At 45.8% G+C, this 19,298-nt stretch overlaps 2 protein-coding genes across 6 annotated transcripts in view; one reads left to right on the top strand and one right to left on the bottom strand.

The window, feature by feature from the left end:
- Positions 1-119: 119 nt before the first annotated feature.
- On the top strand, positions 120-11,154 carry Trmt2a (tRNA methyltransferase 2 homolog A). 3 transcript variants are annotated; one of them, XM_005369956.2, is made up of 12 exons: positions 121-406; positions 645-1,192; positions 1,590-1,698; positions 2,031-2,212; positions 2,356-2,470; positions 2,551-2,666; positions 2,743-2,854; positions 3,327-3,449; positions 3,590-3,665; positions 3,904-4,020; positions 4,109-4,205; positions 4,299-5,474. In XM_005369956.2, exons 1-12 carry the CDS (start codon positions 383-385, stop codon positions 4,525-4,527), a joined length of 1,848 nt encoding a protein of 615 aa, XP_005370013.1. In that variant the 5' UTR covers positions 121-382; the 3' UTR covers positions 4,528-5,474. The 3 variants fall into 3 exon arrangements, with proteins under 3 accessions (XP_013210209.1, XP_005370013.1, XP_026633277.1); XM_013354755.2 differs by lacking the exons at positions 4,109-4,205; positions 4,299-5,474 and adding an exon at positions 10,868-11,154 and having other exon boundaries at positions 120-406; XM_026777476.1 differs by lacking the exon at positions 2,356-2,470 and having other exon boundaries at positions 2,031-2,183.
- Positions 5,888-19,298, bottom strand: part of Dgcr8 (DGCR8, microprocessor complex subunit) — a 30,133-nt gene continuing 16,722 nt past the window's right edge. For 2 of the 3 annotated variants that reach the window (XM_026777474.1, XM_026777475.1), the window contains exons 10-15: positions 11,161-11,261; positions 10,754-10,860; positions 9,336-9,463; positions 7,602-7,715; positions 6,658-6,763; positions 6,488-6,550 (exon numbers count right to left, since the gene is read on the bottom strand). In XM_026777474.1, coding sequence (XP_026633275.1) covers positions 6,662-6,763; positions 7,602-7,715; positions 9,336-9,463; positions 10,754-10,860; positions 11,161-11,261 — 552 coding nt within the window. In that variant the 3' untranslated portion in view covers positions 6,488-6,550; positions 6,658-6,661. Of the gene's footprint in view, positions 6,551-6,657; positions 6,764-7,601; positions 7,716-9,335; positions 9,464-10,753; positions 10,861-11,160; positions 11,262-19,298 lie in introns of all 3 variants that reach the window. The other variant, XM_005369954.3, reaches the window with a different exon arrangement.

The raw sequence follows: 19,298 nt of genomic DNA, 5'->3' as shown, positions 1-19,298 counted from the left end.
AGCGCGCTATCCCGGCGACCCACGCGCGCATTTCCGTCTGCCAACCCTGAGTGCCCCTGACGTCAGTGTGAGCGGCTGTTGGAAGGATCAGTCAGGACTCGGCGCGTGGCGGTGACGTCATCGGAAGCTGAGCCCTTAGAAAAACCAGGCTCGCTTAGTGTGCACTGGCCGACTGGAGAGGCAGGCGAGGCAGTGTGGCTCTCGCTGGCTACTGGGGAGCGAGTGGTGCATCCCAGTCCTTAATGCCGGCTCTGAGCACCCGAGTTTAGAGTCCCAGCATTTCCTCACGGCATCGCACCTAATTTCTGAGCACTTCGTGTGTAAGAGACCAAGGTGGTGGCCCTCGTGAGCACCCTAGTCCGGGCGACAGACGAGCCGGGCGATGAGTGAGAAGCTGGACACGGAAGTAAAGCGAAGGGGGAGACGTGCAGCTGATGTGGATGGGTGGCATTGGGTAGCAATCATTACTGTTGGATCAGAGATAGGATCGGGGAGAACTGGGTCTCAAGAGTAGAGAGGAGCGGGTCTGGGCAGAGCTGGGTGTAGTGTGAGCTTATGGAGATCTGGCAGTGGTTTAGGGAGTTAGCCCGAGGCCGTAGTCATCGTAGGTACAGCTTTAGCCTTGCCCGTCTGTCCCCACACAGGTTCAGGAGCACATGGAGGACTGCGGCCCAGAGGCCAGTGCAGAACACAGCCCTGGAGTCCCAGAAAGTAAAGAAGAGAAAGAGGGGCCTGCACCAGCTGCAGAGTCCGGAACTCAGCCTGGGCTCTACAGCTACATAAGGGATGACCTGTTCACCTCAGAGATCTTTAAATTGGAGCTGCAAAATGTGCCTCGCCATGCCAGCTTTAGCGACGTCCGGCGCTTTTTGGGCCGTTTTGGCCTACAGTCCCACAAAATCAAACTCTTCGGACAACCACCATGTGCCTTTGTAACATTTCGCAGCGCTGCTGAACGAGACAAGGCCTTACGAGTGCTGCACGGTGCTCTCTGGAAAGGACGTCCACTCAGCGTGCGCCTTGCTCGACCCAAGGCTGATCCCATGGCTAGGAAGAGGCGGCAGGAAGGTGATAGTGAGCCTTCAGCAACGCAGATTGCCGATGTGGTGACCCCTCTTTGGAGAGTGCCCTACTCTGAGCAGTTGGAGCAGAAGCGGCTGGAATGTGAACGGGTGCTACAGAAACTGGCCAAGTGAGTGTGGCACTGACATCCTAACCAGAGTGAGCTTTTGCTCTTGACTTGCTCCACCAGCCCTGTACTCTATTCAGAACACATACAGGGCATATAAGTTAGCGGTTCTCAACCTGGGGGGGGGGGGAGAGTCGGTCGTCTAAGACCATTGGAAAACATATTTACAATTCAAAACAGCAAACTTAGTTATGAAGTAGCACCGAAATAAATTTATGGCTAGGGGTCACCACATGAGAAACTGTATTAAACGGTCGCTGCATTAGGAAGGTTGAGAACCTCTGGTCTAAGTGGTGAGGGAGCTGGTTAGTAATGCCCCTATGGTACCAATTCAATAGTGAGGTCCCAGTGTAGATGGGGAACACTCTTAAATCCAACCATGATATACTTTATCCTACAGGGAAATTGGGAGTACTAACCGCGCCCTGCTACCCTGGCTGCTCACACAGAGACAACAGCACAATAAGGCTTGTTGCCCATTGGAGGGAGTCAAGCCATCACCCCAGCAGGTCAGGCTGACTATGAAATCCCATTCTGTATGGGGAGGGGGGAGGTTGGCCTCTCCTCGTTTTTGGCATGCAGTGCTGGGGTAAAACCCAGGGCTTCACACATTACACATATACTTTAAGGCTGGGCCAGCCCATCATCCTGTTCTCTAAGAACTTTCCTTATCCTCTTTGCCACTTTTCATTTTTTCCTGGAGTTCAATAAGCCAGCAGTAAAGTAAAACCTTGTTTTGCCTGCCTGCCCCATCAGGATGTCTTGTTCACTGTGGTGTTTCTTCCGGTGCTGGGCAAGCAAGGTTGAGATATGGCTGCCTTTGCCACCTTCTCTCCTGCAGACTGAATATCGTAATAAGTGTGAGTTTCTGGTCGGAGTTGGGGTAGACGGCGAAGACAACACCGTTGGCTGCCGGCTTGGCAAGTACAAGGGTGGAACGTGTGCCGTGGCAGCCCCCTTGGACACCGTGCACATTCCAGAGGCCACCAAGCAGGTGGTGAAGGCCTTCCAGGAATTCATTCGGTGGGGACCTGGCCTGGGGTTGGGCTCCTGAGAAGTCCCCAATCCAGGGAGCAGACGGTGTGGTCCTTGCCCTGGCAGTTATAGGGGTAGGGTGCTGGGACAGGCACACATCAGGTACTCAGGGACACTTGTGGCTTCCTCAGGTCCACCCCATACTCGGCATACGACCCTGAGACATATGCGGGCCACTGGAAGCAGCTGACTGTTCGTACCAGCCGCAGAGGCCAGGCCATGGCCATTGCCTACTTCCACCCCCAGGTCTCAGGCAGAGGTCTTGTTGGGGGAGGTCTTGTTGGGTTTTTCTTAGTCTGATGGGCTTTTTGTATCCTCCACTGCAGAAACTGAGCTCGGAGGAAATGGCAGGGCTGAAGGCCTCACTTGTGTACTACTTCATGGAAGGGCCAGGCAAGGCCAGTGGGGTGACCTGCCTCTACTTTGTGGAGGAAGGACAGAGGTGAGAAGCCCAGGTTGGGACAGGAAGGGTATCCAGATATCCAGTAACACTGACAGATCTCCTGCTTCTCATGTAGGAAGACTCCCAGCCAGGAAGGCCTGCCCCTGGAGCATATGGCTGGTGACCAGTGCATCCAGGAAGACCTGCTGGGGCTGACCTTCCGCATTTCCCCTCAAGCATTCTTCCAGGTAGCATCTCCTTTATAACCACAGATACAGGGAAGCTGGCTGTGATAGCAGGTGTAGTATGAAGGGGAAAATGGAAAAGAGATTTCTAAAGAACATCCATGTAATGGGGATAATCTGTCACTTGATTTCTTTGTGGTTGACCCAATGATGCATGTGGCCCTATCATTTCCTGCCAAACCCAGAACAGAATACCATGGTAGCAATCTCCTTAGCTGCAGAGCCACTCTCACTGTTATGGAAAACCCTACTATGGAGGTGTGTGTGTGTGTGTAGGGGTGTTTCCAAAGTTTCTAGCGTAATATATGCAGTCATTCTCAGTTGATCTGGGGGAGAGTCAGGAAAAAAGCTCCCATTACTGTTTTAAGGATTTAGTTTTTTTTAAGTCTGGAGAGGGTATGAGATCACTGATGTGACCCAAGTCGTGTGGGGTGCTAGCCTACACTGGAGTACACTATGGCTAACTAACCTCCAGGTAAACACACCTGCAGCTGAAGTGCTCTACACAGTTATCCAGGAATGGGCTCAGCTGGACGGGGGCAGTACCGTGCTGGATGTGTGCTGTGGCACTGGCACCATAGGCCTGGCTCTGGCACCGGTAAGTCTTCTAGCCCTAGAACATCTCCCTACTGTTGATCATGAGTGTGAAGGCTACTGTCAAACCCCAGAGGTAGCCCAGCTGTGCTGTCTCTTCCTTTCCTGAGCAACCAGGGCAGTGGGTCTATCTCTTTATTCCAGAAGGTAAAGAGAGTCATCGGGATTGAGCTGTGCCAGGAGGCTGTGGAGGATGCCCGTGTGAATGCTCTCACCAATGGTGAGAACTTTTGTATCACATAGCAAGCAGGTGGTCTGCCACAGCAAAACTTTCTGCTGGACATTTCAATTGGATCTACAATCTGATTAGGGTTTTGGGGGCCTTCTACAAAGTGGGGCACTGAGGGATCTGTAGACTTCTGGTTGGAGACAGAAAATCTTTGGGGAAAGGGGGAACTGTATGCTTTCCAAGCCTGTTAGGTCCAGCGATCATTGACAACTATGATACCTATCCCTAGAGTTGAGCAACGTTGAGTTCCACTGCGGCAGGGCTGAAGATCTTGTGCCAGGCTTGGTGAGCAGACTGTCTTCCCAACGACTTGTAGCTGTCCTAGACCCACCACGGGCTGGACTACGTGAGTGGCTTCCAATTGGGGAGAAGAAAAAAAAAGCTATGTTGGGTAGTCCACCATTAGGAGACACTAGCCCCCTATGTTTTGTTAGATTCCAAAGTGATTCTGGCCATTCGTAGAGCTGAGAATATCAAGCGACTCCTGTATGTTTCCTGCAATCCCCGGGCAGCCATGGGCAACTTTGTGGAGTAAGTGTTTGTGGGGATGGGGGATGAGGACACACCTATCTGCCACCTACAGAAACCTCTGGGGCTAATATTGGTACCTCCTTCCCACCACAGCCTCTGCAGGGCCCCATCTAACCGAGTAAAAGGCATTCCATTCCACCCAGTCAAGGCTGTGGCCGTGGACCTGTTCCCACAAACTCCACACTGTGAGATGCTTATACTGTTTGAGAGGATGGACCAATACCCTAATAGCACAGGAGCCTTGGGGCATCAAGACTCTGAAAGCCCAAGAAATACTCCTGATACCACCTCACAGGAAACGGAGACTTCCCTCTCATCCTAGGTTCTGGGAACTGCAGAAGTAGACAAAAGCTGGGAACTCCTTATGGCTCCCTGCTAAGCAGAGGCATGAGGCCTACCTAGCTGTTATTATGAACACTGTATCCTGTAATGGGGCAGCCAGAATCTAGAATAAATACTGATTTACTGATGGTTTTGTGAGAGCCAGAGCCTTGACTCATTCCTACTTGCCACAAGCTTCACTGTGCTTAAAGGAATGCCAGGGCTCTCTTCAATTTAGTCACCGACAGAGCAGGTTTTAGGGCCAAACACCAAATATTCCAGGTGAGTGAGCACTGAGAATGGCCCCTGCAGGTAGTGACTGCTGAACACCCCTCTATGCAGAGTTTGCATGAGGTTAACTTGTGTACGCCATGGCACTTCCTAGCCGGTTGAAGATCCACAATCATCCAATACTCTCATCAGAAAAAAAGAAACCAGCCATTCCTGTTTGGTCAATTTTATGTGTTCAGACCATCGGGGTATACCCTACAGCCATGGCCAGCATCTGCACAGGCTCCCAGCATTGTAGCATGGCTGCTGTACCTTAAAAATTCACCTGCCTGTAAGAGACAGGCAAATGGGACTATAGAGAGATCACCATGCCCATGTGCTCAAGGCTTTCTCAATAGCAAATCTGTTTTAAGGGTGATGGTCAGTCAAAGGCTGATTACAACTATGAATGAGAGGCAAGAAAGAAGAAATCAGGTGTTCAACTCTAGCAACTTGATTTGGAGGATTCTTTTTGCTTAGATTAACACAGAAGTTAACTGCTGCACACAGATAATGGGGGGAGAAATATAGTATTGGGATAGCTGTTATCCCATCTTTGTGATAACACACACCATCCATATATCTTCAGGTACAGGGTTCTCAACATACCTCTACTCAATACCCATCTCCATGACTAGCCAGAGAGCATGGGTAGACAAAAACTAAATCTGACATCAGGCCTGACTGCACAGAGCAGTCATTCCTAAATACAGAGAAATCAAAACTACTTATGTGTAGTGCCAGCTCTTGGTCAGTGATGGGCTACACTGACAGCCCTGTTTCCTTTACACAAGTCCATCTGTTGAAACACACGACTCTAAACCAGTCTTCTATTCTCACTGTAAAAGTTTCTTTCCAAATTCTCAAACAAAGGCTTTAAAAAAATTGATCAACAGATGGACTTGACTGTACAAAAATCTATGTAAAAAACTTGCTAGAGTTTATCGAACGGGGAGAGCTTAGGTATCCAGAAGACAGCTTTTAGGGCATTAAGACATCATCAGAAAAAGTAGACTGAAACCCAAGAGCCAACTAGATTAACACTCAGATTCTTGACAGTTCAGTATCTTCACTGTGCAATCTCTGTGTTCTGGTGCTAAAATTTTGTTTTATTTTAAGCCAAAATAGCCTGAAATCACCCTTTCTGTTATAACTTTTTCAGAGGAAAATGGGAAACACACAAAGCAGTTAATACTACAGTACAGGATACCTGTACCTTCTGACCAGGCCTCAGTGGTTCCACCAGAAGGAACTATGAGCAGAAGGACTACCTGGCATCATAGGCCAGCCAAAGCTATAAAACCTGGTCATCTCATCTTATCAGCCAAGTATCAGTTCTTGTCAGTGCATATAGTGTACTAAAATTCATGGAAACCTTCATAAAAACAGTCTGCAGCAGATACGTACAAGCAGGATCTACAGCTGGCTATCAGCTTCCACTTGTGCAGTTACTTATAGCTGATGATCCTTAAATATATCAAGTCACATTGAGAGCAGCTTCCAGAAGAACTGCTTCTTTGAACGTGTGCTGTAGGGTCACAGCTGTCCCTGCATGTCAGAGCAAAGCCCAGACAATGCCACAGGAAGGGAACTTAGGTTGGAGGCCTGGTGCTGCAGTGATGTGTTGCTGATGGTCTCCTGGGAAGCACTGTTGGCCCATGCCTCCTACCTCATACATCCACTGTGCACAAGGGCTCACCACCAGGCTGGGCAGATGCTACAATTGACATCTTGGGCTTCTTCCGAGTCTCCTCCTGGAAGAATAGAAGTCAGTGATACTAGAGGCACACCCAGCAAAGAGGTTCACAAGAGTGAAAGGGTGGAAGCCCCTGAATTCCGAGAGCACAAATGCTTGTGATACCTGGCTAGGAGGGAAGGTACAGGGAGCGGGCTGGGTTGGACCAGGCCAGGAGGGTCTCCTCAGAATGCCAGGGTAGACTCCCATGTGCTGCAGTTTCCCTGGCAATCTAGAGACACCCAGAACGGAAGAATTTGCAACAAGCTGGGATCCACCCCTCCAAGATGAGTGTCATCCTAGCCTTGCTTGCCTGGAAGCCCAGTCAATTTTCCCTATAAATACGGACTGTGTGTCTTTAGCCTGTTGTCTTGATCCCCACAACTAATCTCCCCAAAAGAGTCAAGCTAGCAAGTACTGCTTACTCTAGCAGACAAGGCCTACCCCAACCCGAGAGCAGTAGAAAGGCAACTGGCAATAGACACTGGGTACTAAGAGTTTGTGTTCATACCTGGGTCAATGTCACCAGAGCTGGAATGGCTCTTAACTCAGAAGGCCTAGGGGTGTGAGTAACTATAGAATACTTTCCAAGGATTGATTCCAGGAAACAATCAGTAAGAAAGCCCACTTGGGACAGAACACCTATGGCAGTTTTAGGAAGCTTTACCAAGACCACCAGGTTCTACCTAGGCTTAACTGTTCTATGATCTTTGAGTTATCAAGTACAAGGCCAGTGCACAATTCTTGCCCTCAAATACCTTACTCCAATTGGACTCTTAGGCACTAAAAGACTGGACTGTCTACTCTCTAACTTGATGTTTTTAAGGAAAGCACCATCCATGCATGCTAGAACTTAAAGGTCAACCTCATCTGGAAGGACAAGTAGTAAGCATTTCCAGAGTCAGGGATCAGAAATGGGCTCCTAAGATCTAGGTACAAGGAAGGAGCTGACCCAGCAATCCTGGTAACTATGGTATGGGCAGAAACAGTAAAGGGGACTGTGGGGATAGATGGTGAGTTTAAGGGGGTAGGTGGCAGGTGGCCTGGGGGAGAGGAAAGGAGATAATCACCCGCTCTGCAGCCAGCCTCTTCATTTCCTCTTGCAGCTTGCTCAGGATGTGAAGGTTGGGCCTGTTCTTCTTGGCATACTGCTGTAGCTCTATCACACTCTTGTCAGAGGTCTCCTAGGGACCCAAAGCTTGCTCTCAGAACTGCCAAGTAGCAGTGTGCTCATGACCACCCAAAACAGGAGCGTAAGGGCCTGGTGGGGAAGTGCACACCATTGGCCCACCTGTGATGAGGCCTTGGCTGTTGACAGATACAAGCTATAAGCACAGCCCTGAGCTCCCAGGTCTCTCCCAGAAACTCTGTCCCTTTCTCCATGATCACACCTCTGTTTACTGGCTGAGTACGAAAGTCAGGCACTCACTATGCTAGAAACCCTCAGAGAGTGGCTGAAGCCAACTGAGACATAACACAGCCAAACAGCCTGCCCAGCCATTCTCTCTGGTCCCTCCTTGCCTTAGAGTCCATAGCCAAGGATGCTCAGTGTCTTGGCATGCCAGAGGTCCTGTGCCAGACAGGGGCCATTCACCCTCCAGGTGAAGAAAGCCCCTGCCTATGGTTGCAGTAATGTTCTCTATCTGTTTCAGCCCAGGACTATGTATGTATGGCAAACACTGCACCTACATTTCAACTCATAGGAAATGCTTCTATTCAGGCTAGGGATGCGGCTCAGTGAAAGCAGTCCTCACTTAGCTTGCACAGAGCCCCAGTATGAGCCAACAGCAGGGAGGGAAAGGAATCAGTAAAAAGAGAAGGAGCCTTATATTGTTTATATTCTCCATGTGGCTCCTGGACCCCTGCCTTGCCAGTCTAGAGCAAGGACAGGAGCAGGCCTCAGTTTTAGAGAACCTGAGGGATGCCGCACAGCTCCAGGCAACTGGCTCACAGCACAGTCTTCAGGGTCACCACCTATACTCATCTAAATGATGGGATCCTGATGATCTAGGTAGTTTCTACATATATTAAGAGAAAAATGTTACAAAATGCTAGTGATCTAGGTCAGTACTGGAACATTTGTTTAACATGTACAAGGCTCTGGGTTCCATTCCTAGCACCCCAAAAAGGAAATAGCCAGCCGCATGGTGGTGGCGCACACCTTTAATACCAGCACTTAGGAGGCAGAAGTAGGCGGATCTCAGTTAAGTTTGAGGCCAGCCTAGTCTATGAGAGCTAGTTTCAGGATAGGCACCAAAGCTACAGAGAAACCTTGTCTCAAAACAAAAACAAAACCAACAAAAACAAAACCTACAACAAAAAAACTACCCAAAAAAAGAAATTGCCAACACCCACTTCCCAGTACTTCCCTGAACCCATTAGGTTTCAAGACTGGTTTAAATTCTGAGAACTAGATAAAAGCTACAGAAACAAAATAGGCAGTATTTATATTCTGTAAGCCACTGAGATTTTCAACTAAACAAGGATATACTGTGTGGAAACTGCTAAAGGACAGCTCCCAAGCCTTCACACAACTCAGCACCAAGTAGTGTTCATTGCCTGCACCTACTAATGGTATGTTTGTAGGCCTGGTGCTCTAGGCATGGCTTGTACTTAAATGCTTGGCAGGTTCAAGAGTAAGATGTATCTTGGGTGTCCCTACCCTCAGCCTGTACAATCACTGGCACAACAAAGGAGAGATAAAAGCAGTGCGAGGCCTGACCTTGACAGCAAACTTAGAAATGAGCTCCAAAGCAAGAAACAGGGAAGCAGAGCAGCTGCCGATGTCCTGACAGTCTGGTTACCTGCTTCACCATTTTGCTGCTCTCACGACCATACATGCGCAGTAAGGACCCCCAATTCTTGACATGTGGGTGCAGCAGCTGAAGGATTTTCTGAGAGGCTAATTGTTTCCCAACTCGTTTATTCTTACCTGTGAGAGGAAAAAAGCAAAGGTGGAGAGGAGTCACAAATATCCAAACAGAAGAACCTTTCCTTGGTATCTAGGGAGCCATGCAGGGAATTCCACAGGAGGGTAGACAGTGCTTTCCCACTGTGCTAAACACCATGACTCACAGTCCTGAGACCTGGACCCAGGTACCACTCTGCAGAGCAGCTTTCAGGAGATCCAGACGAGGACAAGTGGAAAAGCTATTAGCCAAGACAATGAAGGTTCCTTCTCTCCAGTGTCCCACTCCACCCCACTTTCCTGCAACACATAGACCAGCAGCAGCAAGGATTCCTATAATGTCTATGGCTCCTTGGTGGAGCCTCCATATGAAGGATGCCCTGAGCCAGGAGAGCTCTTCAGGATGAAAGATCGTTGGACTGCTCGCTCACTCACTCAACGTTCTCAGCAGCCTATCCCTGTGGGGACTAGAGTTTGTAGTGTGCAGCATAGGTAACTGGGAACATCCAGGTCTAGATGTGGGTCTGTAATTTCCCAGGGTCCTTTAGGGATCATCCCCTAATATATATAAAACTAAGTTTTCCTTATAGTGATTACTTAGTGTTTTACTTTATGGTAAACACACCTTTTTTTTTGGGGGGGGGGCTGTGGTTCAAGATAGGGCTTCTCTGTGTAACAGCTCTGGCCGATCCTGGAACTTGCTTTGTATACCAGGCTGGCCTTGAACTCACTAAGATCTGCCTGCTTCTGCCTCTTGAGTGCTAGGAATAAAGGCATGTGCCACCATGCCTGGCCTTTTTTTTTTTTTTTTTTTTTTGAAGAACAAGGTCTTACTATGTTGTTCAAGCTAATTCTGAACTCATATCCTCATGATTGATTCTCCTGCCCAGCCTCCTCCTAAGCTGGAACTACTGGCTTTATGTTGGCCTTTACTAAGTACCTATGTTGATGTGAAAGCAGAGTAAGGTGGTGCCTAGAAACCAGAATACAGGCGTACAGATGGATAGATAGCCATCAGAAGGCACCTCAGCCTGCTCCTCAGAAAGCCAATCCCTCATCCTACCAGAGACTGGCTGGTTAGAGGTAAGAGAAGCAACAGTGGAACAGAAGGAAGAATGCAGGCAGGGTCACCACAACTCTAGCTTCAGATGAAGGTGGCCCACACAAAGTTGGGGCTAACTTGGGATGACTGCCAAAGCAGTAGTAATTAGGTAGGCCACACCCCCTCATGTCAGAAACTGCTGGCTATACCCCAGCAGTCCTCTGAAAACATGCCAGGCTATGAGGGAAGCAGGGGAGGAGACAGGTCCTTACACCACCCGCGCACTGTGTGTTTGCCGCATGCCATGACATATTCGCTCTTCTGGTTTTTCCCAGGAACCACTTCAAACTTGATGGATGTGTCACCCATTCCATGGTTTCTTTCAGGAGAAAACAAAGATGACAAGGAAACATCAGTGGATGGTACTTGTACATGGTGACTTCTGAGGAGGGCTACCAAATGATGAAGTTCAGAGAAAACCGAACTCCTCCCTAGATGACTAAGGAAGATTCCCCACACGCATTTCAGTTACCCAGGACTGGCCTATCAGTCAGAGCCAAGGGGCTCCTGTCTATCCAGGCAAACAGACAATGCCTTGGGACAAAATCCAAGTAAAAATTTGAGATGCCCAGAGGGGCTGTCATGACTTGATTTTTGAGGAAGCTGCTGTCTACCCTACCTTTTAAGGCACTCATGGAGGATCTGATACGGAGACAACAGCCCGGCTTTGCTGGTCAGTTCGTAGACTCGTGAATCCTCAATACTGATGTGGTTAAAATACTAAAACAAAAGCACATGCTTGTGAATCCCGAGCAAGCCCAGACTTCTTAAGAGTCGTGCCACACTGTGTGCTTCCCTCACGTGCAGAACATCCTGTCACCTCACTAGATCATGCCATACCTGATATCCCTTTTAGTTGGTAGAACTGTTTGGGAGAGATTAGGACAAGGTGTGTCACTATGGGTGGGCTTTAAGGTTTCAAAAGCCCATACCATTCCTAGTTAGATTTACCACCCAATCCCGCCTCCTCATGGATGAGATGTGAGCTCTCAACTACTGCTTGAGCACTATGCCTGCCTGCCTGCCAGCCACCATGCCTCTCACCAAGATGGTCATAAACAAACCCTCTGAAACTGTAAATCCCAATAAACCCTTCTATAAGTTGCTTCGGTCATAGCGTTTTGTCAGAGTAATAGAAAAGTAACTAAAACACATGAGAAGAGAAATTTTGCACAGCAAGACTCAGGTAGGCTAGGAGTGGGAGAAGCAGCTATAAAATGCATAGGACAAAGGAGAGAGGCTCAGAAATTAGTAGCTAACAGAACCTCCCCTGACTTGATCTCAGACTGACCTATACTCAGTGAACAGGAGATGCCAGATAGCTCAGCTCACTCCATAGCACAGACCATCACTGTACATCTCTGGGACAGACTGCAGAAACAGAATACAGTCATGCAAGGATAAATCTACCTGCAATCTAAGCACCAGGGAGAAGAAGACAAGTAAGTCTCTAGGGTTTACTGGCTGGCTATCCTAGTCTAATTGGTAAATTCTAGACCAGGCGAGAGAGCCTATCTCAAATAACAAGATGTTTAGTACCTGAGGAATGACATTTAAGGATGACCTATGATCTACACATACAGACATATAAAAACACAGTACAAAATTAAAGAAATCATGCCTAGAGACTGGAGAAATAGCTTAGCAATTAAGAGCACTGACTGTTCTTATGTAGGGGACCCAAATGCAGCTCCCAGAAACCATGTTGGGCAGCTCATAACTGCCTGTAACTAAAGCTCCAAGGAGATTTAACACCCTCTCTGGCCTCTGTGGCCACAGGCACAGGCACACGCACATACACACAGAGTACACACTCAAACACATATGCGTAATATAATGAAAATAGGGAATGAAAGGAGAGCGCTTAGCAATTAAGAGGGCAGTAGCAAAGGACATCCCTAGCATATGCAAAGCCATGTGTTCAATCCCTGGCATCACAAAATAAACCTAATCAATCAGTCAGTGAAATAACTGTAACATGGATTACTAAATAGAAAAAAGGGAACAAAAAGTCATTCTGCAACCATCTCCTTCCTAGGTACCATATCAGCTTCCTTTGAGGCAAATATGGCAATGATCAATGGTCAATAATAAAGGGGATGGTTTTAAAAACCTCAGTGGGTAACAGTACTTACTGTAAGTCTAACAGCCTGAGTTCACTCCTTGGGATCCATATGGTGTCCTTAGAACTCTACATGTGTGCATTTGCACACACAAACCCACATAATAAATGAATGAACAAACAAACAAATAAATAAGGGGCTGCAGAGATGATTCAGCAGTTAAGAGTGCTTACAGCTCTTCCAGAGGACCCGAATTTATTTCCCAGCATTCATGTTGGGCAGCTGAGAGCTGTGTGAGTCAGCTCCAGGGGATTTGATGCTCTCTTCTGGCCTCCCTGGGCACCTGCCCTTACATGGCAAACATGCATACAAATAAAATCCATCTTAAAAAAAAAATGCAAGGTAGTGATAATGCATGCCTTTAATCCCAGCACTCAGGAGGCAGAGGCAGGCGAAGCTCTTTGAGTTCAAGGCCACCCTGGTCTACAGAGTGAGGTACAGGACAGCCAGAGCTGTTATACAGAGAAACCCTGTCTTGAAAAAACAAAACAAAAAGCAAAACAAAACAACAAAAATACAACTTAAAGTAACTTAAATAAAGATTGTAAACAATGTAGTATTGTTTTTTATTTGAAATGAGATCAGTTTTAAGGATTATGATGCTGGTGAAAAAAATCTCCAAGCTGCCTATAAATCATTTTTCATTTCTAAGATCTGATCCTCTATTGTTATAAATTATATTATTATAAATTAGCCAGCACAGGTGGTTTTTTTTTTGGTTTTTCGAGACAGGGTTTCTCTGTGGCTTTGGAGCCTGTCCTGGAACTAGCTCTGTAGACCAGGCTGGTCTCGAACTCACAGAGATCCGCCTGCCTCTGCCTCCCGAGTGCTGGGATTAAAGGCGTGCGCCACCATCGCCCGGCGAGCACAGGTGTTTTAGTGACAAAGAATGCCTCACTGAGAAAAGATACCAAGCCACATGGCTAAACAAAGAGAAGAATTAAATGTTGATTTAAGTTGTAAGATTTAGTTAGTAATAAGCCTGAATAATACGCCAAACAGTTTGTAATTAACATAAACCTCTGTGTATTCCTTTGGGACTAAATGGCTGTGGGCAACCAAACATTTGGCAAGAATTTCCACATAAACCCTGGGAAAGCTCTAAAAAATAAAAATAAAGGCGGGGAGGGGGGAGCGCTCTAGAAAGACAAGAACAGAGTCAAGCATAGCTTCTTGGTAACTTGTCTTTTTTCCAGTAGACTCTGTTTGCTGGTGGCAAGCAGAGACAGGGCTCCTTTAAGAGAATCTTCCTGACTCAACGTTGGCAGCAAGAGCCTTGCAATTGTTTTAAGAGGCTCTGCCAACAAAAACTTAAATGGTGGTTATAAGCAGCTGGCATCAGGCTTCTTGGTGGTAGCATGAACCTTGAAACTCCAGTGTTGTGGCAGTAAACATGGCTCCCGCCAGTACCTCCACCATGAAGCTAGACTCTTAAAAAGCTAAGGAATGGGGTGGAGCCAGCTGCCAAAGCCACAGCTTTAACCCCAGCTATATCACTTAGCAGATTAAAGACTCACGTGCCAGAAAAAGATAAAGATTAAAGACAAATTCATTTAAAAATATACGTAGGCTTGGGAGAGAAAAGAAAAAGAATAAAGTCCTTAAAAAAAATGGTTGGGTGTGGTGACACATGCCTGTAATTCCAGCACTTGGGAGGCAGAGACTGGCAGACTCTGCCAGCCTGATCCACAGAGTGAGCTCCCGGACAGTCAGAGAGACACAGAGAAACCCTGTCTCAAAAAAAGTAGAAAGTTTTTTTTTTTTTAAAGGCACATGATGGGAAATACACAGAGAATCTGGATAGTGTATGTAATTGTGCTGTCTTTGAATTCTTTGACTAATAAAGAAGCAACAGCTGCTAAAAGACATTTGATTATAAACGTTATTGGATTAATCCAACCTTTATATTTTAAAAATGCCTTGACTACAAAAGATATGTTACTTTGGAAAAGAGGTTTTGCTTTTGTTTCCACAGAAAATAAAAAGTTGTGGATTCATTCTGGATTAAGAAAAATAAAGTGTGATCAAGGAAGACTCCCCTGATAAATTTCCAATTGGAAAAGATGGCCCAGATGACCCAATACTTCAGAGCACCTCTGTTGCAGTTTCCTCTGAGTTCTATATTCAGAACAGCCTCAAGACTACTGACTGGATGATCAATCAATCCAGCCTCACAGAATACGCCAGTCAGGATTTGACCATAATCCTAAATTTTGTGTCCCCATAAGGTTATCAGTGCCCCCCATCAGTAGAAGTGGCCTAGAAAACTACAACCACATTCCCAAAAAACGGATTATGGATGTTTGTCTTTGTTTAGCATGTTGGTTACAGTTTGTTATGGAAAAAAGCTAAACAAAAGAGATAAGATACAGAGTTCTTGTTTTGAAAGGAAAAAAAAGGGGATAATGCTCCTGTACACTGAAAGATTTGTCACTCATATTAGTTTAATAAAATGCTGACTGGCCAGTAGCCAGACAGGAAGTATATAGGTGGTTCAGCTGGACTAAGAGAATTCCAGAAGGGAAGTCAGTCACCAGCCAGACAGAGGAAGCCAGATGAGAATGGCTCACCAAGAAAAGATACCAAGCCACAAGACTAAACAAAGATAAGAATTATGAGTTAATTTAAGTTGTAAGAGCTAGTTAGCAATAAGCCTGAACAATAGGTCAAACAGTTTAGAAGCCTCTGTGTGTCTCTTTGAGACTGAATGGCTGCAGGACCTGGTGGGACAGAAGCTTCCGTCTACTGTTCATAACAACTCCAACTCCAGTAACAGGATTTTAAACTGGCCAAAAGGAAGGACCAGCAGGATGGCTCAGTAGTAAAAGTGCTTATCATATAAACCTAGTGATCTGGGTTTGATCCCTGGAACCAAAGTAAAGTTAGGAGAAAACCACCTTCATGAAACTGTTCCCTGGCTTCCCTATGTGCATAAGCATGAGCATAAGCCCACATACTCCTGTACACAAAAAGATGCACACAAAAAAAAAAACCAATAAAAGAGCCACAAAGTAAACTGACAGTAACATACAATTAGTAACTCACTATCCTATCTTTGATACATACTGAATTGATACATAGTGAACAACCAAAACAGCTACATAGTGAGACCTTTTCTCCAAAAAAGGGTAGAGAGGCAGTTGAGGAGATGCTAGACATCACCTTCTGGCCTATAAACAGGAGAATGTGTGCATGTGTGCGTGTACACACAAACACGAAACTCTACACAGAACTAAGGCCATGGCACCTAATCCCTTTGTGCTGGTATGCCTTGTCTTCACTTGTTTTCATTCTCTCTGTTCTTTATCCATTTCCCTCCTACTGGAAGCTGATGAGATCTCTTGCTTGTCTGCCCCATTCTTCTCTCTGTAATGTCAATTAAGTTCCTTGAGTTCCCTTCTGAGTTGGTTTTAAATACTTTTTCAAACACTTTTTATTTACATGTATGGATGTTTTGACTATATGTATATACATATACCACATATGTACAATGACCATGGAGGCTAGAAAAGAGCATCACATCTGAAACTGGGGGCAGAAGGGGGGATGACACACAACGACAGAACTGAATTCAGGTTCTCTGCTAGGGCAGCAAGTGTTCAAACATCTCTCCAGCTCTATTTTTATTTTTAATAAAATTTTATTATCTACTTTTACCATTTTAAATTATGTCTGCATATATATGTGCTCGAGAGTCATGTACCCAATAAGGTCAGAAGTACTGAATCTCCTGGAACTGGAATTACTAGTGTTTTAAGACCCACTCAACATGAATGCTAGGAACCAAACTCGGGTCCTTTGCAAAACCAGTATGTGTTTTTTTGTTTTTTTGTTTTTCTTTTTCGAGACTGGGTTTCTCTGTGGTTTTGGAGCCTGTCCTGGAACTAGCTCTTGTAGACCATGCTGGTCTCGAACTCACAGAGATCCACCTGCCTCTGCCTCCCGAGTGCTGGGATTAAAGGCGTGCGCCACCACCGCCTGGCCCAGTATGTGTTCTTAACTGCTGATGGCATAGGCCTTTAATCCCAGCACTGAAAGGCAGAGGAAGGTGGATCTCTGGAAGTCTGAGGTCAGCCTGACCTATACATGAAGAGTTCCAGGTCAACCAGGTTTATACATTAAGTCTCAAAATAAACAAATAAACAGAAAAACATACAAGAGTTGGGGGGGGGGGCTGAACATATGGCTCAGAGACAGAGTTCTTGTCAGGGATGAGATGTCTAAGGCCCTAGATCCTAGATCACCCCACTCCTAACACAAGAGGAAGGGGAGAGTGTGGATTATGAATTGTTCACTAGAGGTGTTTCCTAGTATATTCAAACAGGCAGAAGAAATACCAGTAAAAAATAAAGATAGGTTATCAAGATCATCTAGTGTGGAGAACAAAAATAAGTAAGACAAAGTTTCAGAAACCTCTAGGGCAAATTAAAATTACCAATAAGTATATCAAGCTATACCCAGTCTTTGCTGTTTTGTTTTGTTGAAACAGGTTTTATTGCCTGGCCCAGAGAGGCTTAACTTTGTGATAATTCTACCTAACGGAAAACAGTTTCTGATCAGAAACCAGAAAGGCTAAAAGGCAGTATAGACTGACATACTACCTACTAGGAAGTTAATCAAGAGAGCTAGCTGTGTGTGAACACAAGTGGGGTGCCGGACAGAACAGAGGTCACAACAGATAAGAAGAACCCATTAGTCAGTCAGAGTAAACTGTCTGGCTTGATTACATTGTACACTCTGAGGGTGGAGAAAAATCAACTGCTGCTGGGCAGAATTTCCCAGTTTAGGGGCTGGGAAGACAGTAGTTGGCAAAGTGCTTTCTACGTAAGTATGAAGATCTGGGTTCAATCCCGAGAACCAACGTTAAAAACATTCCAAGCTTGGTGGTGAACTCGGCAGGAAAAGACAGACACATCCCTAAAGCCTACCAGGCAGCCTAATCTACTGAGCATTCCAATCCAGCAAAACACTTTCAAAAAATACAGGTGGTACCTGAGGCACAACATCTAAGGTTATTCTCTGCATGCATGTACACATACACAGTACATACACGCACACACACCCCCTCCCAGCATGTGCAAAACAAACACACAAAAGAACTGTCTGCCACAAACCCACCAGGCAAAAGGCCTTTGGTGCAGAGGGAGAAAATGTCCTTTAGCTAGGCTAACAGAAGCAGTCTAAGAGAGCTTCTTGCACTTCCAGCTATTAACAGGCCTTCATACAGGACTTCAACCTAACAATGCAGCCTGAGAAAAGGCCCTCTTCTCTGATTTGCTTTAGACTTCATTCACTTACAAAAAACAAGCCTGAAGAAAAATGATCCATCCTCTCTTGTCCTGTTTTGTTAGCTACCTTCCTTTTCTTTCCTTCTGACTATACTGTCTTTCTTACTTTTCTATGTGCTCCTTTGTGATCACTTCTTTTTCTATTTATTTTGGGGTGGGATGGGGTAACAGAGTCTCATGTAGCTTAAGTTGACTTTGAATACCTACATATCTGAGGTTGTCCTTTTCCTGATCCTCCAGCCTCTACTTCCCAAGTGTGAGGACTACAGGTATGCACTACTACAACCAAGCCATGACTTTTTCTAGCTTTGGAGCCTGTCCTGGCACTCACTCTAAAGACCAGGCTGTCCTCAAACTCACCTGCCTCTGCCTCCCGAGTGCTGGGATTAAAGTTGTGAGCCACCACTGCCCAGCATGACCTTTTCTTATATTTTAATCCCACACATTTTTTCTCTTTTTCTTACATTCCGCATAGTTAAATATAGTTAAGGCTACAAGATTGCTCAATGGAAAGGCATTTGCCACACAAACTTGAGGGCCTGAGTTTCGGTCTTAGAATGAATATGGTAGAAAGAATCCACTTCCTAGAGTATTTCTTCTACCTCCACATTTGCACTAGAGCTTGCGTGTACCCCACACATATACAACCACACAAAATAAATAATAAAAAAATAACCGTAATACAAATATGCAATCATTTTTAATTACTGTTGTCTTTCTTAGTGCAAATAGGAATGTGACTCCAAGAAGCCTAATAAGAGCCACTAATGACACTCATAAAATTTTAAAATCCATTTCATTTTGTTTTGTTGTTTTTTGAAACAGGGTCTCATTATGCAGTCACTGTCTAGCCTGGAACTAATTTTGTACAAGGCTGGCCTCAAGCTCATAGAGTTTACCTGCCTCTGCCTCCCATTTAAATAAAAGTTTAAAAGCCCGAAAAGAGATACCTATCATGACAGATATACAAGACACAATGTAGAAACACAAAAACTCTGAAAGTCAAGGCAACACAATTCCTGAATGTCTGGTTTTAAAAATGACCAGTGACCTCAAGAAAATTAAAACAGACAAGTAAGTAAAGAAATCAATTTAAAACCAAGATGAAACTCCTTTGCTGTGACTAGCCATAGAACCTTATTTACCCTAAAGGGTTTACACAGCACAGGGTTTCAGACAGTTCTAACATAAACAACAATCTCAATCTTATATGCTTTGCTAGGTTTGCTTCCATCAAAGATCTATGTGTATACTGAGACAATGGGGATGTTCTATTGGGAACTCACCAAGGCCAGCTGGCCTGGGTCTGAAAAGGCCTGGGATAAAACCGGACTCTCTGAACATAG

Source organism: Microtus ochrogaster, unplaced genomic scaffold (assembly GCF_000317375.1).
Source record: "Microtus ochrogaster isolate Prairie Vole_2 unplaced genomic scaffold, MicOch1.0 UNK68, whole genome shotgun sequence".
In the NCBI taxonomy this organism is placed as follows: domain Eukaryota; kingdom Metazoa; phylum Chordata; class Mammalia; order Rodentia; family Cricetidae; genus Microtus; species Microtus ochrogaster.
The sequence above is the reverse complement of the archived record's forward strand: the minus strand, read 5'-3'. Positions and strand labels throughout refer to the sequence as shown.